This window comes from Triturus cristatus, chromosome 4_2 (assembly GCF_964204655.1).
Source record: "Triturus cristatus chromosome 4_2, aTriCri1.1, whole genome shotgun sequence".
In the NCBI taxonomy this organism is placed as follows: domain Eukaryota; kingdom Metazoa; phylum Chordata; class Amphibia; order Caudata; family Salamandridae; genus Triturus; species Triturus cristatus.
In genome coordinates, this window is record NC_140586.1 from 163240114 (window position 1) to 163265811 (window position 25698).

Below are 25698 nucleotides of genomic sequence, written 5' to 3' on the forward strand. Positions count from 1 at the left end.
AGCTCTTAGAAGCGTCAGATCCACTGCAAAGAAATACCAAACAGCAGGACCTGGTGTTGGAAGGCATCAAATGCCCCGAAACTGTCAACTGGCTTAGACGAGTAACACCCCAGAACCCCCCAGGACGTGCAATGAGTCATCTGGGTAGCCAATGCATTGTCTCTACCATGGTCAAAGAGATTTGAAATTATAGCCATTTTTGCTGGAAGTTCTATGCAAGAAGTGTCTGGTGTCTTTAAAAAACAAATGCCAGGGCAAGTTTTCTTTATTTTATGGGAGTGATTAGAGAGTTTAGTTATCAAAGTGGTACCTATGGATCCACAGTAGCTTGCTGTCAGTAGGATATCTTTCACATGAGATCTTTTGGGGATGACCATTGCTGAAAACTTTTTTTTGTAAAAAAAACAGATAATTTACTGACTTCCATTTGACCGTGAACATATTTGTGCCATCTTTAGGAAGGACTTAGCCCAATGTACAGCCTTTCAGCCTTTTGGAGTTTGGACTGGATTCCTGCTCTGGGGCCGGACGAGAAGTTCAGCTTCTGGTTTGAGGAGTAAACTTGCCTTCCAAGCCTAAAGCTTTTCTCTTATTGTCCCAGCCAGGTGGTGGTGCACGTATCTATGGAGGAATCAATAACATGTAAGGGTGGTCTCATTCCAACACCTTCTGAGAGTTAGAAGGAGAAAGGACTCCAAGCCACCTCCTTGTTGCAATAGAGTTTATGAAACAAAAGAGTATAGAGACATTGAGAACATCAGTTTTCTGACAGATCTTCAGGAACAGAGATGGTTCACAAACCAACCTATTTACCATCAAATACAACTCTAACGCTGCTCAATGGAAACGATATATGGGAGTAAAAATGACCAAGAGTTCCGTGGAGGATTCTTTCATCTGATCTAGGACACTGCATCCATTAGGTCGAGCCTGGGCAGCGCATGCGCTGCTCTGTGAGCCATGCTGTACTGGAGTATGGACTTGAACCCCCGCCCACTCTCCGCCCATATTTGTCATTGGCTTGTGTCACTGTCCTTCCTAAATGCTGGCTTCTGATTCATTAATAGGCTTGTTAGTCCTTTCTTAGTACCGCCTTGTCTTCATTTGTAACCTCCCATGAGCACTGGCCCTTTTACTTCGGTTGGCACACGGTACGTATTATTTGCTCTGTAAGCACTATTTCTTTAATGGTTTCTCCTATTGCAGGCACTTCATGCTTTCCTGCAACATTCAGCGCGCCATGCGCAATTTCACAGGGCGCTTCTACCCAACCAGCATTTGGAATGCAATAGGTCTCACATTTTCGAGAGTTTAAGTTATTAGAATTTTAAATGACAGTGCCATTTATTTATGTTTTAAAGACCAAAACATTAAAAAAAAAGGCAATGTCATTTACAGTGCCAATAGCTCAAACTCGCATAAATGCGAGACCTATTGCAATGCAAATGCTTGTTTCACTTTATAGCCACTCCCAGGGTTTCAGCCTCTTCTCAAGTGGCTGCCGGAGTCTTATACCCCGGTTGGGCCAGCTAGACCTGTCAGGAGCCATAATCCTCAAACCTCCATTCGAAGCCTCACCTCCTGCCCTACAGCTCTCTACTAAAGGCGCGACCTAGCCACAAAATTGATCAAGCTAATGCAGATTATTCCTTTGTCAAAAGGTTGTGATGTCTTCTTATACTTAAGTTGACACTTTTTGACCTCAAACCTCATGCACTTCACCCAACACACCCCTAATAGGCCAAACTACAAGCAACACTATTTAAACTATGCACGCCGAAAGGTGTCCACGAACCAATGCAAATTTGAGAACGTCACAGCCTCACAGGTAGTATGGTGAAATATATAAATGATAAAGTAGGACACCTCAGAAAGTGTTTGTGCCTTGTAAAGCATAAGAAAGTGCTAAATAGATAATAAGTCGAAGAAAATACAATACAGTCATGGTACCATGGTACCAAAAGGAAAGGAGGAAGGGAGCACAATGCCTCACATCCCAGCACTCGTTTCGCCCAATGCCGTATGATAAATACAGTGCATGAGAACACTTGCTTCAGTGGCAGTCTTTAGTTGTCACCCTTGAGCTAATGAGCTGATGCGCTCTGGTTGATGCACCCGTGCTTGGTGAGTGGAACACAGATCTGAAAAGAGTCTGAGCAGCATTTCCAGCACCTCTCAAAATGACTTGTTACTCTCTACTGATGAAGGACAATTATACTGAAACAGATGTCTAGAGATACACAGGGACAAAAAATAGGACTGGGCACTGAAATAAAAGTGGCCCACGTTAGCGAACCAGATAGCTACTTAAGTGGCCCACATTTACAAATCAGGCCAGTTTTGAACTTTTAAAGGCACATTGTATGGGTATTTTGCAAGGTATGGGAGACTGCGTGAATTTGTGTATGCTGCAGGCAATGTTTGTTTTAATATCAGAGAAATCAACATTAAAAATCGTTCTACCTGGCCCCCAAACTGCTAGAAAAATGTCCCACGCACTAATTTGTGAGACCAGCCCATCGGGCACTGCCTGATTGCCCTATAGGCCAGTCCGACCCTGGAGATACACATCACTGGCTGCACCAAAACGGGTGAAAAATGACAACTGTCACTGAAGTAAGTGTTATCATGCACTGCATTTACCATAATGCATTGGGGGGAACTGAGTGCTGGGATGTGAGGCAGTGTGCCTCCTTTCTCCTTTTATAGTACCAAAAGGTTTAGTCTCCAAGATTCCAAAAATTTTGTTTTTTCGTACCAGGTCTTTTGGTAGGCTGGCACCCTCATACTAAAGAACCCCAACTTCAGTTTTAATGTCTAAAAATTCTAATAGGAGAGATGAGAAAACAACGAAACTGAAGGGACTCAAGCATGAGCCTTGTTAGTTCTGCATGCTTGCCACTCCGAGGAGGAGCCACCCGGCAAACTATGCACACACAAGTTGGAACACTTTCAGTGCTGTCTGCTCTCCTGTTCCTAGGGATGGACCCCTAGTACACTGGCCTCAATTCTCTGTTATTCAGAGGAAGCCCTCCAAACTGTTCCAATCCTGTGGGTGCAGTGCACCTCCATTTCCAAGGAGAGTCTCAAAGAGTAGAAACCCGTTATTTTATAACTCACCGACTAGGGGCAAACTCATAGCACGGGTTACTGCTCCAGGTATCACTATAGAGTCATGATCAGAGGCTTTTCAGACTTTGATCCTGGGAACCAAGGAATAGAAATCAGATATCCTGAAGTTCCAGGGAAATTTGCTATCCATGTGAGGCTGTTTCAACATAGACAGCCTCTTACCGTCATGGCGTCGGAAGCCGGTTTATTGAAGCCTTCTGCAGACCCTCAACATTTTCTGCTGTTACCAGTGGAGCAGAGACCTCTAGTCCATCATTTAGACAGGTGAATGCATTCGCCATTCTACCCAGGGTCCCAAATGCAATAACTCACAAATACCCTAACCTATAGAGTACTGACTGCCCAATTCAAGATTATGGACATGGCCGTAGGTATCTCAGTCTGGTCCCGGAGTTGGAGCATCAACTACAAAACAATTTAAAGGATGGATTGCTTGATTTAATCTCAGCCACTGGTGGTTGCTCAGGGCTTGTGTTTCAGTCCATCGTTTCTTGCCCACCATGTCACTTTACACCGAGACCTGCCTTGTGCAAATCAGTACGGACCCTGCTCCTTATGGGAACAGTCTATCCTAAACTGTCAGGTGAGGCCCCTTCCAGAAGGGAACACAAGACACCCCAAACAGGATTCAGCCTCTTTGGGCCTTGTCAGTTGGGTGCAGCTTGATTAGATGTCCAGCTACAACAAACAACAAAGAGATGAATGGAATGCTCAAATTAATCTCAGCCACTGGCGATCCCAAGGTCCACATTCCATTTCATTGTTTTTCACCCACCATGCCACTCTAGACAGAGGCCTGCCTTGTGTAAATCAGTTCTGCCCCTGCTCCTCATGGAAACAGTCCATCCCGAACTGCCAGACGAGTTTGGGATTGAATGTAGCCTGACCGAACCCCAGCGACTGAGACTGATTCAAGCATTCGGTCCCTCGCCATGTTGTTTGTAGGAGTTGGAGAGGACATTGCTTATCCTTACAGTGAGTGTGTTAGGCCAATTGTATGGGGTGTTCTTTACTCCCCGGTAAAAGTTAACCAACAGGCACAGCCATATGCTCCACTACCGTGTCCAACTGAGTTTCCGCTCCCTCTTATTGTTCATCGCCTTCTTTCTTCATTGCTCTCTCTCCATCAAAGCACCGTGCTGCGGTCCCAGATCGCGCTGACCTGTACTCTGAAGCAGGAAGCTGGCTGCGGGCCCAGTGTTCCTTGGACAGGAAGGGGTGTGCCTCCCCGCCAGTGTATCCTCTTCCTGCTTCAGAAGTCCTGAGCGGCCTTACAGAGTTGGTGGGAAATTTCTGACATTTACACCCTGAATGAGCTAAGGCTGGCCCAGCTCTGGGTAGACAGATAATCCTTCCCTACAAGGTACGGTCCTACACAGTAACAACCGACAGAAGAGCTTGGAACCATCACAAGACCCACAAGAACCCCAACTAAGACCAGGGGGACCCCTGGTAGACAGTGTGTGAACACGGAGCCTCAATTTCTCAACTAGACGTCTGCAAGCAAACAAACACTGGCACCTGGAAGCAGCAGGGTTTGTGCAGGTAGAACCCACAGCCTCTCTTCAGTGTGCCCACTCTAGTCTGGACGGAGAGTTGGACAGAGGCCCAGGTGCCCCAGCATGACATGTTTGTGAGCTGGTAGGGCATCACTTACCCAAGCACAAGTGGATGATCATTTCAAAATAAAGGTCCCATAATCAGATCTACCACCTGTTTCCCCAGCCGGGGTCTGTGACCAGAGAGAGCATTACTGCAGCAACCAGAAGTCTGTGACTAAACAGAGCACCAGCTCCAAAAACAGGAGTTTGGGACCAAGCACAGCCTTGGTTAAAACAACCAACAATTTGTGACCAAACATGGCCTGGGCTCCAACAGCAAGGATTCTGGGAACAAAGAGATTCCTGACTTCAGCAACCTGACTAGACACAGGCCCATATTCTCCTACCAATGGTGGCTGATCAGACAAAGCATGGCTCCAACAATCAGCTGCCTATGACCATTTAAAAGCCCAACTTTAGTACCCAAGGCTTTGTGGCCTAGCAGAGCTTCATCTTTCTAGAGCATGTGAGTAGACTGAGCCCCTCAGGTATCCTCTGACCTGCAGACTGGACATGAAACCTACCAAGACTCTGTAAACATTGAGCCGTGTCTCCAGCTCCAAAGTTGTTTGACCTGACGACGCCAAGTATCCAACAACCAGATGCCTACAACCAGAAAGAGCCCAGGCCCCAGCCGCCCAGTGTCTGAACAGTATCTGATCTCTAATCCCACTAGCACAGGTAGTGTATGGCCCACTGCCCGCGGCGAGTAGTTGCTAAATACTGTAGGAAGCCTTGACACAACAATCCAAGGTTCACCTTGATACATGTGTCCTCCCAAGCACCATAAGCCAGAGGTCAGACCTTGGCAGGGGACAAATACACCTTTTTGAATACAAGTGAACAATTCTGCAGGCAGCAGATGAGGGCCAGTGGTCTAAGCTGATTATCCGTGCCTTCTGTGCTTCCTTGCGCACTGTTGACCACGCTACTGACGTGTGATGTCTCCAAGATATAAGAGTATGAAGGCTCTTTTGACTTAATTCCTTTAGCTGCAGCTGGTCAATGTGTGTTAAATGGGGTACCTTCTTGTGGTCTTCTTCTAACCATCTTGCATGTGGGGCCATAGGATTCCCCTTATTCCACACCATTTTTAATGTCACACCCCTTGTAGAGATAGTAAGGAACTGGAGGCACACTTTCCAGTCCTATGTTGACAATGCCCACACAACTACGGTGACCGTACTTTAAATTTAAGAGTGGATGTGACTTCGCTGACTCCAACTTGGTGTGAGTGTAAGCCCAGAAGAAAACACTACATGTTTCCTCCCATACCTACATATTTCAGACAAGAAACTATACGTTTGATTGCAGTCAAAAAACAAGGCGGCCTTTCTTTTTTTGTGGATAAAGTATTTTATTGGCATTTCAAACTGTATAGCACAACGCACTACCAAATTGTGCAAACAACAGGTATACCCGTATGCTACCTTAAGTCACCTCTAGTCACACGCACATACGCACATGCACCACTTTAAGACCTGCAAACTCCTAACACCGGCCCCACCCCCACCCCACCCCCTTTAACTCAGGGAACTAGCCTGTTCTCAATATTGCTCCTGGAAACAAACCTCCGGGCCCTCTTCACCTCAAGCCATAGTCCTCAGGTCACGCAATATTGTGGTCATGGGGACAAAATTCGCTGGTATTTCATTGGACATCATCTGGCCTTGTGGACAGTTTTCTCCTCCAGTGCACTTCCGTCCATGCCATGCCCATTTTCCACCGGCCTAGGGTCAGAGGAGTTGTGGCTTGCCAATGCTTTGCGATGGCCTATTTGACGATCAAGTATCCTAGTCCGACAAATAGACAGGCACTGAAGCCATCCTCCTAGCCAGCCATAATTCCCAGCAGTGCCACTCAGGGTTTCAGTGTGAAGTCATACCCCAGTACCCTCTCCAGGTGTGAGAGTATTGTACGGCAAAATGAGGCAATAACTGGGCATTCCCATACAGCACGCAGGCAACTGCACTCTGTAGCACTGCAATGCCAGCATGCAGCTGGTGGGGTATGGTCTGGTACGGCCTATCGCCCCCTTCTCCCCCCATTGAGACAAAACCAATATAACCTTTTGTTTGGAATAGGGGGTCGTTGACCCCCGATCCTATTTATTAACAAACACACAAGACTATATACACATACAATAACGCAGAAATGCCAAGACAGAATTCGGTACATTTGTTTCATTCCTAGCTTTAACAAAACTCTAATACATAAATGTTCCTATCCTAGTCTAAACACAATGGTAATCACATTTCTGCGTATTCCTTTGGGCCTACGGCAAGGTCAAAAGCTGGCCCCTCCCCCTTTAACCCAGATTGTCCCGCACACCCCAACCGGAGTGCGCATGCGCAGGGGGCCCAGCTGACCCGGAAGTACTTACCCCCAGGCAAACCCCATACGTTCAAGACTTACTCCATAAAGGGGCCATGCTGACAGCGCAGCTTACTTACGCCCGCGTGCGGGGTGGCCAACCAGCCAATGGAAAGCATAACCCCCCCTTTGTCCCCGCACCATTCCAACCAACCGGTTGTAACTGCCCCTGGAGTCTGGTGAGAGCCACATGTCCCTCCCCTCTGGGAGCCCCACTTCATAAGGCGCCCCAAAAGATTAGTCAATTTAGCCTGTCCAACCTATGACCTTACCGCACAGGCCTGCATAGTAGACCGACTATCAGGCCCCCCCCAAAACCCAAGGTCATACTTACCAGTGAGCTCCCTCAAGCCACGCTAAAATGTTGCCCAAGAATATCTCATTGCCCAGACGCGACAGGTGCACCCCATCCTGGACATAGCATGAGTCCCCCCTAATGCACCCATGGGCAATTACCTGCAATCTGGGGGTCCTAAACAGTTTGTCTATCTTATTATTAATCCTCTGGGCTGAGTGATTGAGCGCTTTCACCGATACCCCTCCCCGCCACTGAAGCCTTGATATCATGTGTGACCACACAATGACCGAACCAGGGCAGCGCCTGGCCAGCCATGCCGCCTCTGACAGCACCGTTTCCAGTAGGACCCTCCTATTCAGGTGCACCAAGTCGTTACCCCCCAGGTGTAAAATGATAGCATCGGGAGGGGTGTCCAAAGAAGTGAGCATGTGACCTATCCGTTCCCTGAACCTGTCAAAACGCAGCCCCCCATGTCCAAAAAAGGAGACCCTGACACCCAACTGTTGTGCGCGCGCTGCCCCATTACCTGCCCTGAAAAAACTCCCTAAACGAGAAACATATGAATGACCAAAAACACACACTTGACAGTCCAATTTTCCATCCGGGGAAACTGCTGTTGTCTTGCCTGTGTCCCGCTCTCGGCGAGGCGTCGCTGTCTCTCTTCCTGCGTGGCAGGCCGAGGGAACTGGCGGTAGAACAAGAAAAATACACCGCCAGTACTATTGTCGCCAGAAGTCATAACATATCAACTCGCACGTAGCGCCTGAAACAGTTGGAGGCCCACCGCCCAATCCTCCGCACATCCTCTTCCCCAAGACCCTGTGCGAACGCCTCGGTGGCGGCACCTATTCTGAAAGAATGTGTCCCAAAACTACTGGGGTACAGTCCAGCCTCGCCTATTGCCGTATCTAAGACTCGTTTAAATTGGAACTTCGTCAATGGATCCCCCCCGCATGCATTAATAATGGCCCCACCCTATCACTCGGTCTGTAGGGCAGGAAAGCCTCCATATGAAGAACCGGGCAGCAGGGGTTGCCCGGTGCCCGTCTGAGAAACACCACTTGCCCCCTCCCTTCCTGATCTGTCTTTGATCGCCGAATTGTAACCTGCAACGCCCCGTTATGGAAGTGTATGTCACTAAGCTGCAAGCCACCCCCCAAGTCCCTTTTGTTCTTAGCCACCAATTCCCCTATTCGAAAGGCCCCATAAAAGGCCAAGCTAAAGGCTGCCCTGAATAATAAAGCTTCCGTTACACTGGCGCAAATCTGCTCTAACGCTGCCAGGACTGATGCCAAGGTAGTCAACCATTTTGGGCGCCTAGTGTCAGGCGCAGAACCCTGTAACCGCTGCCAACCCTTCAATGCCTTGCGCACTACGAATGCCTGAGTAGGATCCCGCCTGCCGCCCATCTGTGCAAAAAATGAAATGGCTGCCATGTGTCTCCTAGCCGACCCTACTGACTTCCCTTCATCCCGCAGGGCTTGCAAGTACGAGCACACCCCGGCCGAATCGGCCCAATGCGTCCCACCCTGGACTTTCAAGAAATTACAGTATGCCCCAAACGCCCCTTCATATGCCTTTCTTGTTCCTGGCGCTAGGCTTGCTACCACCAAGTCCGGTAAGTGGGGGCACCAATCTGCCAGAGCTGTTCGGGGAAGGGCGTTGGGCGTGGTGTTGCTCCCGGGAGATGAGTTCTGAAAACCTGCATCTTGAAACGAGACAGAGCGTCAGCAGCGTGGTTCAACACCCCTGGGACATGTTTCGCCCTAAACTGAAGATTCAACTGCAGGCATCTCAAAACTATCTCCTTAATTAAACGCAAGATCATCCTACATTTTGCTGACTGGTTGTTTATGCAGTCCGCCACTGCCATGTTGTCAGACCAGAAAACCACTGCTTTGTTACGCAGTTGCTCAGGCCAGACGCACAATGCCACCCAAATGGGGAACAATTCCAGGAAACCAATGTTAGTGGTGAGACCATTGTCTACCCACCACGTCGGCCAACGCTGTGCCACCCACTGCGTGCCCAGAATGGCGCCAAACCCCTCACTGCCCGCGGAGTCCGTCAATAAACCCAACTCTGCGCAGGAAGTGACTGGTCTGGGCCACAGGACAGAGCCATTGAAATCCCGCAGAATGCCAACCAAATACGCATGTCCTGCTTGACCTCACTGCTCAATCTGGTGTGGTGGTGTTTTTGCTTAAGGCCTGACATTGCCTGAGCAATGGATCTTGGAAAGGGGCGCGCCATTGGTATAATGCGTAATGCAAAATTTAACTGCGCTACCACCTGTTGTAGCTGGTGCAACGTTACCCTTTTAGCTTCCAGACATTGCCTCAGCGCATCCCCAAACCTCATCACTTTGTCAGCGGGAAGCCGTGAGCAACCCGCGACTGAGTCCAGCTCGATACCTAGGAACTCTATAACCGGGGATGGTCCCACGGTTTTTCCTTGAGCTAGCGGTACACCAAAACTCTTCATCAGCGCACAGAAGTGCTCAAGCGCCTGCCTACACCCCATGGTCCCAGAAAGAGGAAGTCATCTAGGTAATGCAGCACATGCCTATGCCCCGTCACTTGTCTGAAAGCCCACTCTAAGAAAGTACTAAACATTTCAAAATAGGCGCATGACACCGAACACCCCATTGGCATGCACATGTCCATGAAAAACTTGCCCTCGAACTGGAACCCCAGGAGGTGAAAATCGCTCGGGTGAACGGGCAGCAGCCTGAAAGCAGACTCTATGTCAGATTTCGCCATCAATGCCCCCGGGCCCAGGCCCTTCAACATCTCAATTGCCTGGTCAATAGATGCATAACGCACAGAGCAGAAAGTCTCATCAATGGAATCATTCACTGACTGCCCACTTGGTGCTGATAAATTCTGAATTAGCCTGAATTCCCCTGGTTCCTTCTTAGGAACTACCCCCAGGGGGGAACACACAAAGTTACGCACGGGAGTTTTGTCAAAAGGCCCCGCCACTCTGCCCAATCTGCACTCTTTCTCAATCTTGGCAGCCGCCACCCCAGCATTCTGACTGACTGACAATTGGTTCTTACAAAACGAAGGACCTACAAAATCTGCCACTGGGATTCTAAACCCCTCACTGAACCCCCTCATTAACGTCCTTGCTGCGGTCTTACACTTATATCTGTTTAACCAGGGTATCATTGCGTGGAGGAGAATAGGTGACCTAGCTCCTTCAATCTGACTTCTTGGCCCCCCTATCCCTCTGCTTTTTAAGGCATTTCGCCTCGCCATGCCTTGAGTTACCACAGAAACTGCACGCGTGCCTAAATCTGCATGTCCCTGGTGCTCTACCACAGGTGCGCCTGTTGAAATCCCAGCAGCATCCCTTCTTCCCTGCCCCCCCACCTGGTGAAGCTGAGGGGAACGACCGAAAGGGCTGCGGCTTCGGCGGGTCACTCACAGCCTCTGCTGTAAGACCGCCCACATGATCCAACCAAGAAATCCCCTCTACCTGATTCCATTTTAGCGTTGGATCAGATGACCTGATGCGCCTACATTTTTTATCATAATCTAACCACCCTGAGCCTCCCTTAGTGCTGATCCTAGACATATAACAGGCCATTGCGGGCGCTTCCTCTGGAAAACGCTCCGTCCTCACCACCATGTAAATATTGTAGGCCAGCATCCAATGCCTGATGTTCTCTTCCACCCTGTACCTCAACATCTCAGTCGCCCATTCACGCGCAGGCATATAATCCTTCTTCCTTCTCATCTCCTCCCTCTCAACCTCATCTATCAGGAGTGAAAATATGTCAATGTATGTCCCCTTCCATATCCTCTCCTTCACCTCCTGCGACAAATGGCGTGAGAGAGATTCGTAAGATGTGCGCGCCTCGCCCATGCCCAACAATGGCAATGTCTGTTGCTTACCATGCGCAGGTCCCGCGGTGTCCTTGGGGGCCCCGACCGCCGGCACTTCTTTAGGCTTGGTTTGATCGATAAGCTGCCTCGCCTTTTCCAACGCGTCCGCCCCGACCATACCCGCTGCACTCACATTCAATCCCATGCCCCGAGCCAGGGAAGTACGGCTGCTAAGCTGGAGACAAAATCGGCGGGAAGCGTTGGTACCCCCCCGGTTGCGGGCAGAACAGGTAACGGAACATTAGGCACCCCTGGCCCTGGCAGCGCCAGTGCGGGATATGATTTGCAGGGACTGGTGGTGAAAGACCGGGCACCGCAGGGACCACCGGCACCGCCGGTGCTGGTACCGGATCCACAGGTGCCGGAGGTATGATACCGGGCGTTGGCGGGACCAAAGGAACAGACCCCCCCACTGGTTCTAAAGGAGCAGGTTTGCCTCCCGGTGTGTTGGGAGCTGCGGGTACCGCCGGCAAAATTGGGGGGCCCCCATTCCCAGGAACCACCTGCAGCGCTTTTTTCGCCCTACTCTTTTTTGGCAGGGGAGGGAAAGTCTCTCTGGGGGGTAATGCGTCCCTGCGTGACCTCCCTGATGGACCCTCCTGTGCGTCCAGCCTCTCTGCCAGCTGCGCCATGGTATTATCCATTTCCCCTATCTTCCGCATCAGGGCATCTAACACGCTTGCGATACCCGGGCGCCGCTCGCCGCGCTTAGCTTTAGGTGGCATCACTACCTAACCTGTCAGTACTGTTACCGTGGATTTTGTTGGAGGAATTCACGACCGGCCACAGCACCCACGCTACCGGAGCCTCAAATACTGGCTAGTCCAGCAAGGCAGGTGAGCACAGGCTCTAAACCGCTTGGCTCCCAGCAGCGCCGGAATGCAGGCCCCAGTCGAGTCCTCAGGCACCCTCTGAGTCGTCGAAGGCCCCTCACAAGCGTTGCTGTAAGCCCTCCAAGTACTCGTGATGATTGATGCCAAACGCTGCAACCTGCTACACAAAACTCCTCCAGGGCGCGTCGATTTCCAGCGCTTGTAGTCGCCACAGCAACGGCCCCTTCCGCGACGTGTGCACCGCTCCTGAAATAGAAATCAAGAACAAGGTAAAATGAGGCCCCCGCGGGCGGAAGTGCTGCAGAGCAGATCCGATCTCTTCGGTGCCCGGAGCTCGTCAATTTCACGAGCGCGTCGGTCAAAAGCGCGCCCCAGTCCCGCTGCTCTCCGGCCGCTCAAGACAAGGTGCGGGGCTGCAAAAGAGAAGGCAGAGATGAAAACCGCTCCGTATCCTCCCCCCTCGCGACCTCCAGGAAAGCGTGGGCCGAAATCCGCAATCGACGACAGGCAAGGTTCCCCTTCGCAACGCCGCACTAAAAAGGGGGAAAAACAAAAAAGAATTAGTTGTCCTCCCGATGGAGAAGGCACACGCGACTGGTGTGCTGCCGGGGGGAGCAAGAGACCGCCCTTCGCGCTCCCCCCAGCTTTAAAGGATCTGGAGAGGCTCCCATGCCCCGGAAGTGATCCGATCACTTCCGGGGCGCGGGAGAGCCCCATCCGACCCGGAAGCGATTCAATCGCTTCCGGGGCACGAGCGGGATACGGGGGCACGGCCGACCGCCATAATGGCGGCGGGGCCAATGCTGGCCCCACCTTCCTCTTCTGCTCATCCGCCACAGCCTAGTAGCATGAGCGTGGTAAGTACTTGAGCGGATTGAAATGGAGTTCCTTGTGATGGCCAAGAGCCTAGGGATATTCTGGCCACACAAGATGGTGTTTGATTGACAAGTGGTTTAGACCCGAGTTTGCTCAAGACACTAATATGTTTTGTCAGGGTTCCAGCCTTTAATCTTTCCAGCCGTTCCACCTTCTCTCAGACATATGCAGCATAATCATGTCTTTAATAGATTACGCCAATGTACTATCTGGGCCTTGCTACTTAATTCCGAGGTAGGGTTAAAAAAATACACCTTATTTTATCTTAAAAACGAACTTCAGAAATTGGCCTGGATACCTTCCACCCAATCTACAGGTGAACTGATGTTCTCTGCCACCTTCTGCTCATTACTGTCTGGAATAGAACACTGTATTCTAATTGTATTTATTTGGCGCTTCATACCCCAGAAGCGGCTCAGAAGTGCATTACTGGGATACACGTACTCAACAGAGATTTATACTCCACAGTTTGTAGGGGGTTATCCTAGTCACGGGCTCAGGGCAGTATCATGGATGGTCACACATTTCCCACTCTGGGTTCTCGGTTATGTAATACTCATGCTGGCTTTCGGGTGAAAACTTCCATTCAAACTCCATCTACTTACTCTGGTCCCAGGTATAATCTGTGTTGGTTATTGGCGAGCAGGCCCTCACAGCTCTGTTGGTGTATTTGTGTTTGTGCAAGTGTGTAGATTTTGGTGTATTTGTAGCTGCCTGATTGTATGTGTTTTTAGGTCTAGCCTGCGACAGCGCCTGCGCTGCAAACGCTCGCTGGTAAGGGATATTGTTTACAATAAAGAGCTTGGAGCCCACCCATTGCTTACAATTTGTTGTTTTCATTGTCTCTTTTCTTTGCTGCCTCCTAATTGGCCAGCACCTCCAAGCATCACTTCCTTTCTTTTCTGTTGAGCATGGATCAAATACATATTTATTCAACTTTATTAGTACCCATCAACTCCTCGTGCTGTGATGAGGTACTATATCTTCTCGCCCTTGTGTGTGGTGGTTCTTTCCCCTCACAGCCCTTTGTGTTGCTGCCCCCTTTTCTGGTGCTCCCTCAATCCTCCACCGCACCTCCCTCGTTTTGCTTTCCCCACACCTCCCCTCCTCCTGATGTCCTTTGTTGCTGCTCCCTCCCTCCACACATCCCTAGTGTTTCTTTTCCTCTCTCCCGTTGTTGCGGTTTCCACCCTATTCCCCCATGCCTCCCTCATGTTGCTTCCCCCTCTCACTTCTCACTGTCCATTGTTGATGCTCCCTCCCTCCTCCTCCGCACCTACGTATGGCTTGCCCACACAGTACTTTATAAACACGTTGCACAGTAGTGCGGGCTGCTGTGCAACAAGGCTTAGAAAAAAGAACTACGATGTTGTTATTGCTACTCTTGTCATAACGCTTTTTAGGTCGCACCCGGTTTGCTAAAGGCATCTTGGGGACATTCAGAAAGCTGACCTCTATGCTCCTCCACTCCACACCACTAACCCCACTCCTCTCAACCCCACTGCAATCTACCGCACTCCACTTCAATTTACCCCAATCTATCCCACTCCACTGCGCTAAAATCTACCCCAATCTACTCCACTCCCCTCTACCCCACTCCACTGCAATCTACCCCACCCCACTCCAATCCACCCCCACTTCAGTCTATCTCGCTCTATCCCAATATACCTGACTCCACTCCTATCTACCCCAATCTAATCCACTACGACCCAGTCTACCCCACAACTATCTACCCCACTCCACTCTACCCCAATCTACCCCACTCCACTACAGTCTACCCCTCTCCACCCCAATCTACCGCACTCCACTCAAATCTACCCCACTCTGCTCCAATCTACCCAGTCTACCCACTACAATCTACCCGAGTCCACCCGACTCCAGTGTACCCCAATCCAACATACTCCACTCCACTCTACCCCAGTCCAATTTACCCCACTCCATTCCAATTTACCCCACTCCACTGCAATCTATTCAACTCCTCTCCACTCTAATCTACCCCACTTCACTCTAACCCAGCCCACTCCATCATAATCTACCCCACTCCAATCCACATCAAGCTACCCCACTCCAGTCTACCACAATCTACCTCACTGCACTCCAGTCTACCACACTCCATTCCAATCTAAAACATTCCTCAAATCCACCACTTTCCACTCTAATCTAACCCAATCAACCCCAATTTACCCCGTCCAAGCTACCCTACACCACTCCACCCCAGTCTAACCCTCCCAAATCTTCCCCACCCAAATCTACCCCCACCAATCCACCTCATCCACTTCACCCCACTCCACCCCATTGCAATCTACCCCACCCATTCTAACCCACTCCAATCCATCCCACTTCACTCCATTCTACCTCAATCCACTCCAGTCTACCCCACTCCCACCTTCCCCACTCCAATATCCCTCTTCAATCTACCCCACTCTGTTTCAATCTACCCTACTCTAATCCACCCAATCTACCCCATATCACTCCTTCCTAATCTATCTACACCACTACACTTCAATCCACCTCACCCACCCTTCCCCAGTCTATCTCACTCCACTCCAATCTATCCAGCTCCACCACACTCCAATCTTCCCCGCTCCACTCTACCCCAATCTACCCCACTCCAATCTACCCACTCCAATCCACACAATGTACCCCACTCTACTCTATTCCAATCCACTACACTCTATTCCACTCTACCCAATCTGCCCCACTCCATTCCAATATACGCCACTCCAGTCCAATCTAAACCACACCACCCCACTCCAATCTATCACACCTCACTCTACCCCAAACTATCCTACTCTAATTTACCCCACTCAAAAGTAGCCCAATCTACCCCCACTCCAAACAGTTGCACCCTACTGTAATCCACCAATTGACCCCATTCCGCTCAGCTCCACTCCAATCTACACCAATCCACCCCACTCCACTCTTCTCCAATCCATCCCACTCTACTCTTCCCCAATCTACCCCACTCCACCCCAATTAGGCCATTATATCCCCTCCACCCCAATATATCCCACTAAACTCTACCCCAATATATCCCACTCCTCTCTACCCCAGTGTACCTCAATCTACCCTGTCCCATCTACTGTACTCCAATCTACACCACTCTAACCTACCCCAATCTACTCCAGTCTACCCCGCTCCACCTCAATCTAACCCACTCCATCCAATCTACCCCAATTCAATCTACCCCACTCCAGTCTACCATGCTAATCTATCCAACTCCCCCACTTCTATCTACCACAATCTACCCCATTTCAAACTATCTCAATTCACCCCACTCCATTCTAACCCAATCTACCCCCATTCCCCTCTATGCCAATTTACCACAATGTATCCCATTTCAGTCTACCCCACCCCATATCATGGCCCTAACTTTTAACCATGCTGAACACCAGCCACAATGGTGTACAACATGTCTAAAAAATCTTGCCAAAGCCAATAGCTCTCGCATAGGCAAGACCTATTGGCTTTGTCAATGCTTATTTTTCTTGACTTTAAGCCATGTTGGCCAGCAGCTCACGCTGTTGTGCAGCATGTCTAAAAACACATTGACAAAGTCGATAGAATCTTGCATAACGAGACCTATTGGCTTTGCCAATGCTTGTTTGCCCTTGTGTCTGCATGAGTATGTTTGCTTTTGTCTGTACATATCTAGCTACACACACACACATATAAATGCATATATATATATACGTGTGTGTGCGCGCGCGTGTATGTGATCTGTATGTCTGTATTTGTGTTTTAGTGGTTCTTGTGTGTGTTTCTACGTGCCCTCATGAGTCTCTGCTTCTCTACATGCCTCTACTCTTTATTTTCGTGACTTGGTCGATGTATGGCTATCATTGCACCTATACGTGAATCCTTTAGTTTGCGTAGCGCGCTCCTGTTTAAATTGACATGCGAGGAAATGTGTGCGTCTGCATGTCTATCTGGCTGCGTGTGCGTTTTGTCCCCGTCTGGTGCTCACACGGTGCCGGATCCTGCTCATTTTCGCCACGTGTACGTTGTTACTCTTCACCTGTAGCTGTGAGTGCCCGTGTGTGTTTTTGCTGCTCTTCTTGTCGTGTGCTGTGCTTGTTCATATCTTCAAGTGTCTGGATGCGTCAGGATGTTTTCCTTCGTTAGCCTGGCAGTGGCCCACTCGCTGTGTGCTGCTGTCTGTCCTTGTGTGTTTGTGTGCCGCTTTTTTTTGCCTTCATGTGACAACTGCATGTGTGTGTGCGTGCGCGCGCGCGTGTGTACGCAGTTCTAAGGTCCTTGCTTGGAGTTTGGGTTTGACATTGCCATTAGCACTGCTTTTGTCTCGGTTTGTCCGTGTGTCTTTGTGTTTTACGCTGCTGTGTTTATCGTCGTGTTTGTGGGCCTCTGCTTGTCTTGCGTTTGTCGTCGTCTGTCTGTGTGCACGTGATAGTGTGTTTACAGTGCCCGGCCTGTCCGTGTCTGTTGGTCGTGCCCGCTTCGCTAATGAGAAGGGGGGCAGATGAGGGAGGGGCCGGGCCATAAATTGGGCGGAGGGTGTGGACAAGAGTCCCGGCCGAGCTCACGAGTGAGAGAAGCCAGACTCAGATCCTGTCAGTACGGCAGCTGAGGCCTCGGTGTGACCGGGGGAGCCCGTCACCCTGCAGAAGAGGGAGCCCTGGGGACTATGTGCGGACTCGGGCGGTGGAGAGCCTTGGGCACGAGCCAGCAGAGATGACCAAGGTATCGGAAACCCCGAGCTCTGCATCCCGGGGGCAGTGATGTGGGGACTTGTCAGATGCTGTGTGTTTGGGAGTGTGTAGGTGCAGTACTCTCTTGTGTGATGTACGTTGTCGTTGTTGGATACTATCTGCGTTAAGTTTGGCGAGCCCATGTTTGCATGTAATGCCTGTGTATGTAAAGGTGCACACACCTCTGGGTACACACCTCTGTGGGTACACACATCTCTGGGTACACACATCTCTGGGTACACACCAGTATAGGTACACCTCTGGGGACATACATATCTGGGTACATACATCTCTGGGTACACATATCTTTGGGACACACATCTCTGGGTACATGCATCTCTGGGCACACACATCGTTGGGCACACACACCTTTAGATACATGTTTATCTTTGGGTACATACATCCCTGGGTACACACACCTCTGGATACACTCCTTTGTGTACATACATATCTGGGTACATACATCTCTGGGTACACACCTCTAGGTACACACATATCTAGGTACATACCTTTGGGTACATACATCTCTGGGTACACACATCTCTGGTACACACATCTCTGGGTACATACATCTCTGGGCACACACCTCAGGGTATACATACAGCTGGGTACACACATCTTTGAGTACACACATCTGTGGGTACACATATCTCTGAGTACACACATCTCTAAGTACACACATCTGTGGGTACACACACCTCTTGATACATACATCTCTGGGTACATACATCTCTGGGTACACACCTGGGTACACATATCTCTGGGTAAAAACATCTGGATACATGCATCTCATGTATTGTGTTGGAAATATTTAAACCAGTAAGTAAGGACGTGCACCCGCGGCGGGTGGATAGCGTGTTATTGAGTAAAATATCGAGTCCTTAACTCCACATCTATGTAACTTGAAGATATATATCATCAAGGCACCTGTATGTGCAGTTACGCAAACGTTTATGTATCAACCTTCACAATGTTTTGGTTCTCGATCACTAGGTCTCAACATTTTGGCCCTACTTTTTCTAGTTTCAATTCTGGTGCGGTCCCTGTGGGGTCTGGGTAGGCTTAATGGTATATAGCTGTCTGGGCGTTTTCTGGCGGGGTTATAAATACATACCTATGCCGGGGCTTGTTGTGTTTGGTATGAATGCATACATCTGTAGCTACTGCGTGTGTTTGGAATATATATCCGTGAGTGAGCCTATCACAGTACAAAGTGCTTTAAATGGGCAGGTACTTCCTGGTACTAAGTACCTGCACGTGGAGGGCGCTTGCACTTCTCAGCACTGCTGCAGTACATTTAATAGGATAATACTGGGACTTTTCAGGAGCAAACAGGGACCGCACCTCTCTATTTCCATATAAAGCTCTGCCTTGCACACAGCTATTGTTCAGGGTCCTATCCTTAGACATTCGTTCTCAGCCTGAGAGTACATACATTGCTTAGTTTAGAACCCTCACCCACTCTTGCAGTGGCATGCTTCATCATCGGGTTCACCCCGACCCCTCAAAGTCAGGGTGGGCTCATCTGTGGTCCTGGGAGTTTATTCACCCCTCTGTACAGTAGTCTGCTTTGGAGTTACCTGTATTCGTTGGTACTCTCTCTGGTGGGAGTTTGTTCATCTGTAAGCACTCTGTTTTGAGTTGTGATTTCACAGTGAACGAAACCAATGCTCGTTTTGTTTTTATCCTTAATAATTTTTGCATAACAAGTTAAGATGCCCCTTCCACTTTTCGCAGACAAGTTATATCTATTTGGCTCTTTTTCTGCGCAGTACATACATTAGTAACCTAAATGTAACTTTGCTGCTAGTTGCGGTTGTGTGTCTCCTTCCTGGAAACATTGCGCTTTATTCGCCAGTGATATGGAAGACGATGGTCATAAGTTTCTTGAATCCGCCCTCTATGCTGTTTTGGAAAGTCGCTTGGACTAACTGTAAACCCTCAGAGGTGTACTACTCACCTGTTTGGGCTGTAATTTACAACTGCGCATGTGTAGGAGGAAGGCATATCAGCAATCTAATGAAGGAAACGTCTTTTACAATTGGTATTGTATTTATATAAATGTAACGTATCACATGCACTTTGGGAACTTGCAGCTTGCCAATCTTATGATGAGTTATTGTATGGCTTTACTGTAAAGCTAAAACAAGAAATAAAACTGAGTTGGGATTTCGTTCATCCTTCGGTTCCGTCTGCATTGGCATCCATGGGTATTCTCTCTGTCAGGTGTTAGTTTTTGCCGCCGGCACTCTCTGTGTTTGGGAGTTTCTGTTGAGCAGTTTGTTTTTATCTGTTGGGAGTCAGTGTTGGGGTAGAAGTGTGCACGCTTGTCTGTTCTCTCGTAGATACAGTGTACCTGGGGGACCCTCGCCGTCAGACCTCTCTCTACAGGAACAAGCAGTGCATGTTCACCCTTCTGCAGGCCTTGCGTGTCCAGTAGTGTTGTCTCTTTCAGGTGGTGCTTCGTGTATTGTTGGCTGTATCGGTCTTTTGACTGAGACCCTGGACAGAGTTTATTCACAAGTAGATCTCCCGGGGCGCCTGCGTGGTGGCTTCTCGCACCCCTTCCATTCCAGCACGTGGGTTTTCATCGAGCGCTACACTTAGACCTCAGCCCTGGCCCCTGGTTAAGAAAGCACTGCTTCTGTTTCAGAACAGGAGGATGGGGGGCACAGAGAGCGCGAGAGCTGGAGCCTGAGGGCATCCCATAGCCTCACGTGCCACGAGCACGTGCCGTTCTGGCACCGTGGCCCACGCGCAGCTCTCCCACTGTCTCTCAGTGCTGACTTGCAGCTTCCTTACCCGGCACGGCTTGTGGCTCGGGTGCGCCTCCCCCTAAGTTCCTCAGTGCTGGCCTGCAGCACCCCGTGCTACTCCAGGAATGGAGTCGAAAGCGCCTCTCTTATGTGCCCGAGCAGTGCCCGCACTGGCACGCACAGGCTTCTTCCCCAGCGCCCCTCCAGCTGCCCTGCAGCACCCCCCCCCCCCCCACCCTGCTAGACCCGCGCTCTGGCCCACAGGCAGCTCGCTCAGTTGTCGCTATGCATGCCCTGCAGCACCCTAGCTAACCCAGCGCTGCCGCCCACGTGCAGCACCCCACTGTAGCCCCGCACTGCAGCCCACGTGCAGCTCCCCACTGTAGCCCCGCACTGCAGCCCACGTGCAGCGCCCCACTGTTGCTCCGCACTGCCGCCCGCGTGCAGCGCCCCACTGTAGCGCCGCACTGCAGCCCACGCGCAGCGTCCCACTGTAGCCCCGCACTGCAGCCCACGTGCAGCGCCCCACTGTTGCTCCGCACTGCCGCCCGCGTGCAGCGCCCCACTGTAGCCCTGCATGCTCTGCAGCCCACGTGCAGCGCCCCACTGTAGCCCTGCATGCACTGCAGCCCACGTGCAGTACCCCACTGTAGCCCCGCATGCTCTGCAGCCCACGTGCAGCTCTCGGAATGACCTTAACCCGACCTGCAGTACTCTTAGTCCGGCACCCCTGCTTCCAGCTCAGTTTTTGGAGGGCAGGTGGGGCCGCGGGAGGGAGTGGCGGGGCTGTGGGCCGTGTGACGAGGCCGGCTTTGACGTGCGGGGACTCATTATCGGGTCATAAGACTGGCGGGGAGGTTGGCTTGGCCCCAGCGCTCCCTCCACTGCCAAGATCACGTGCGGCGGAGGCACTTCGAGATATAGGGGTGGGCCGGGCGCATGCCCAGCCTTGTGTACAGCCTCCCAGCGAATGCCCGCTTTCACAGACTGGCATCGGCCAAACTGCCTGACCCTGCAGCACCGGGTGGCATCAGTGAAGGTCCCATTTCCAGCATAGAGCGCCATCCCTTAACTGTATCACTAATGGACATTGTCCAGTGTTCTTTCACCTCTTATGATGCGCTGGCATCAGCCATCGCTAGCCACCCATCGTGCCATAGGAAAGGGTCGGGATGTTACCATGCCTGGCACTGACCTGCTTCCTCGCCCTGGAATCTGCTTCCGTTGGATTTTAGTGCCTGTCCCGCCTCCCGTGGGCATGAGGGGGGGGGGGGGGGCACTGAAAGACCGGCTTCGGTATAACATAATTTGGTGTCTGCAGATCCTACCCCCGCTCGCTACCTCCATCAGCGGAAACGGGGGGGGGGGGGGGGGGGGGCATACCTTTTTTAATGCCTTTCACTCATTGGGGATTCAGGGTCTTACACTTTTTGGAACACGCTGTTGGGGCCTAAATTCCATGGACTACTGAACCCTGTGCAGAGAAGCTCTGTAATGTAGCAGGAAGCTTAGAACCACGGAATTCCCTATCAAGATCAGATTGTAGAAAGGAGGGTGTGTGGGGCATAACATTCGAAACGTATAGTTGAGAAGCATTTTTACATTTACTATTTTATACAAGGGATATAAGCGTACGTGCGCAGAATCACACGATTTTCAGTCAAGAGATGGAGCTGGGACTAAAACCCAGGATGGGATTTAAGCTCCAAGCTGAGAAGCGTTGCACCAGCGCCTAGTTCACAGCTCCTTCTCCTCGGTTTGCGAGCTCCATCGCTCCCTCTTTACCACCTCTCCGTCTTCTTCCCTCCTCCGCTCTCGTTTTCCCACCACTCCCTCCCTCCCCTCCTTGTTTCCCACCCTCAGTCGCTTCCTCCCCAGCTGTCATGGCGCGGGGCAGGCGGCAGCATTCCTCGGATGTCAGGGGAGCGCGGCGGATTCCAAGCTGTACTTTCTCTTCATTAGGAGGAGAAAGTGAGGTCCGGGGTGTGGGGGTCACCGAGCGCACAGGTGCAGCATCTTGCACGGTGGGAGGGGGTCGGGGACCACAGAGCCTGAGGTGCAGGGGGCAGACATTTCCACCCCAGGACCACGCCTCCATATAAACAGAGACGCCCCCGCAGGCGGGTTCGTTCCAGATTTAGGAGTAGGGCGGGCCCGGGCGTTGCAGGCCGGGCCGCATTTAGACGTATCCCCCATCCCAGCCGAGCCCGAAGGCCTTCGGTCCTTCGGTCCTTCAGCGGGGTTGTTTGTCACGCCTTTGTTTCACCTTACCTGCTCTCTCTCTCTCTCTCGCAGGTGCCTACTCTCGAACATGCACCACTGTTCCCCAGCAGGTGCACTTGCATTTACACCACCAAAGCTTCCATCAGCACCATCACCGCACCTGGGCCCATGGTACCAGCACCACACCCTCTTCCACTGGCAGCAGCACCACACCCTCACCCAGTGGCATCACCATCGCACACTCACCCAGTGGCATCACCATCACATCCTCACTCAGTGGCACAAGCACCGTCCCTCACCCACTGGCACCAGCAGCACACCCTCGCCCACTGGCACCAGCAGCACTCCCTCGCCCACTGGTACCAGCAGCACACCCTCGGCCACTGGCACCAGCATCGCGCCCTCACCAAGTGGCATCACTATCGCATCCTCACTCAGTGGCACAAGCACCGTCCCTCACCCACTGGATCTAGCAGCACACCCTCGCCCACTGGCACCAGCATCGCGCCCTCACCAAGTGGCATCAGCGTCGCACCCTCACCCAGTGGCGTCAGCACCACACCCTCACCCACTGGCACCAGCGTCACACCCGCACCCACTGGCACCAGCACCACACCATCAGCTAGTTGCATCACCATCGCACCCTCACCCAGTGGCACAAGCACCGCACCCTTACCCACTGGCACCAGCAGCACACCCTCACCCAGAGGCATCAGGACCGCACCCTCGCCCACTGGCACCAGCATTGCACCCTCACCCACTGGTACGGGCAGCACATCCTCGCCCACTGGCACCAGCAGAACACCTTCACCCAGTGGCATCAGGACCGTACCCTCACCCAGTGGCACAAGCACTGCACCCTCACCCACTGGCACCAGCAGCACACCATCAGCTAGTGGCATCACCATCGCACCATCACCCAGTGGCATCAGGACCGCATCCTCGCCCACTTGCACCAGCAGCACACCCTCACCCAGTGGCATCAGGACTGCACCCTCACCCAGTGGCACAAGCACTGCACCCTTACCCACTGGCACCAGCAGCACACCATCAGCTAGTGGCATCACCATCACACCATCACCCAGTGGCATCACCATCACATCCTCACTCTGTGGCACAAGCACCGTCCCTCACCCACTGACACCAGCAGCACACCCTCGCCCACTGGCACCAGCAGCACTCCCTCGCCCACTGGTACCAGCAGCACACCCTCGGCCACTGGCACCAGCATCGCGCCCTCACCAAGTGGCATCACTATCGCATCCTCACTCAGTGGCACAAGCACCGTCCCTCACCCACTGGCACTAGCAGCACACCCTCGCCCACTGGCACCAGCATCGCGCCCTCACCAAGTGGCATCAGCGTCGCACCCTCACCCAGTGGCGTCAGCACCACACCCTCACCCACTGGCACCAGCGTCACACCCGCACCCACTGGCACCAGCACCACACCATCAGCTAGTTGCATCACCATCGCACCATCACCCAGTGGCACAAGCACCGCACCCTTACCCACTGGCACCAGCAGCACACCCTCACCCAGAGGCATCAGGACTGCTCCCTCGCCCACTGGCACCAGCATTGCACCCTCACCCACTGGTACGGGCAGCACATCCTCGCCCACTGGCACCAGCAGCACACCTTCACCCAGTGGCATCAGGACCGCACCCTCACCCAGTGGCACAAGCACTGCACCCTCACCCACTGGCACCAGCAGCACACCATCAGCTAGTGGCATCACCATCACACCATCACCCAGTGGCATCAGGACCGCATCCTCGCCCACTGGCACCAGCAGCACACCCTCACCCAGTGGCATCAGGACCGCACCCTCACCCAGTGGCACAAGCACTGCACCCTCACCCACTGGCACCAGCAGCACACCATCAGCTAGTGGCATCACCATTGCACCATCACCCAGTGGCACAAGCACCGCACCCTTACCCACTGGCACCAGCAGCACACCCTCACCCAGTGGCATCAGGACCGCATCCTCGCCCACTGGCACCAGCAGCACACCTCACCCAGTGGCACTTGCACCAGCATTACACCCTCACCCACTGGCACCAGCAGCACAGCGACCTCCGCTGGCAGCATGCCACGTCCGCTTGCACCCACTTGGAAAACCACCACACCAGGACCCAGTAGCCCAACACTCCCCTGCACCCACTGGGAGCAGAGCCACGCTGTGCCCCCTGGCACCAGCACTCCCGCACTACAAGCCCTCGCGCCAACACACCTGCACGCTCTGGCGCGTGCATCGCACCTGCGTCCACACCTGGTGGTCCCAGCATCGCACCTGCATCCACAGAGTGGCACTGAGGTGAGCACCGCACCTGCAGCAAGTGACACCAGCACCGCGCCCGCACCTACTGGCACGCGCACTTCACACTGAATGACACCCGGGAAAGAGGCCTGTGGAGGTGCCCAGGCAGACAACTCCTGCCTAGTGAGCCGCCCCCTGCCCTGCCACTGCTCCTCCATGCCTGCTGCCACCTCCCGCAGTCTCTCGTGTGGCCAGCTGAACCCGTGTCTCAGTGGCGTGCAGGGGTAGGACCAGGGCTGGGTTGCCATCTGATCCCCGTCCCCTAGTAGAAGAGAACTCCTTACACTCCTGTGAGCTCTGCATCACCTCATCATCAGCCCCAGAGGAGGGGTGGGACAGCCCCTCTCCTGCCCTGGAGCCTTCGGGTGCTGCCCATTCTGTGTGCCCATCAATGCTGGCTGTAGGAGTATTACTTGCATCGCTCTAACCCCAACGGGGGCAAAACGATTGCCTTTTCTAGAGTCCCATCCTCCAATCCAGCAGCCTCCACCACAGTGACTTTAAATCTATTTAGAAACGTCATCACTTAAAAATCGTGCACATTAAACAGGCTGGTCGTGTCCTATATTTGATTTGAAAGCATTTCAGATCCCAGTTAAACCATGACCAACTGGATCTCCTTGAATCCCTTTCGGGTGATGGGCTTGTTGTTGGGGTCCAGGCAGCGCAAACACTGGGA

General features: G+C 52.0%; 1 protein-coding gene across 2 annotated transcripts in view; it reads left to right on the top strand.

The window, feature by feature from the left end:
• TNS2 (tensin 2) overlaps positions 1-25698 on the top strand; it is a 345238-nt gene that overhangs the window by 12301 nt on the left and 307239 nt on the right. Inside the window, exon 1 of one of the 2 annotated variants that reach the window (XM_085600922.1) lies at positions 17595-17707. The exons of the other annotated variant lie outside the window; for it this stretch is intronic. Coding sequence (XP_085457048.1) covers positions 17699-17707 — 9 coding nt within the window. The 5' untranslated portion in view covers positions 17595-17698. Of the gene's footprint in view, positions 1-17594; positions 17708-25698 lie in introns of those variants that run through there. 2 annotated transcript variants of the gene reach the window in all.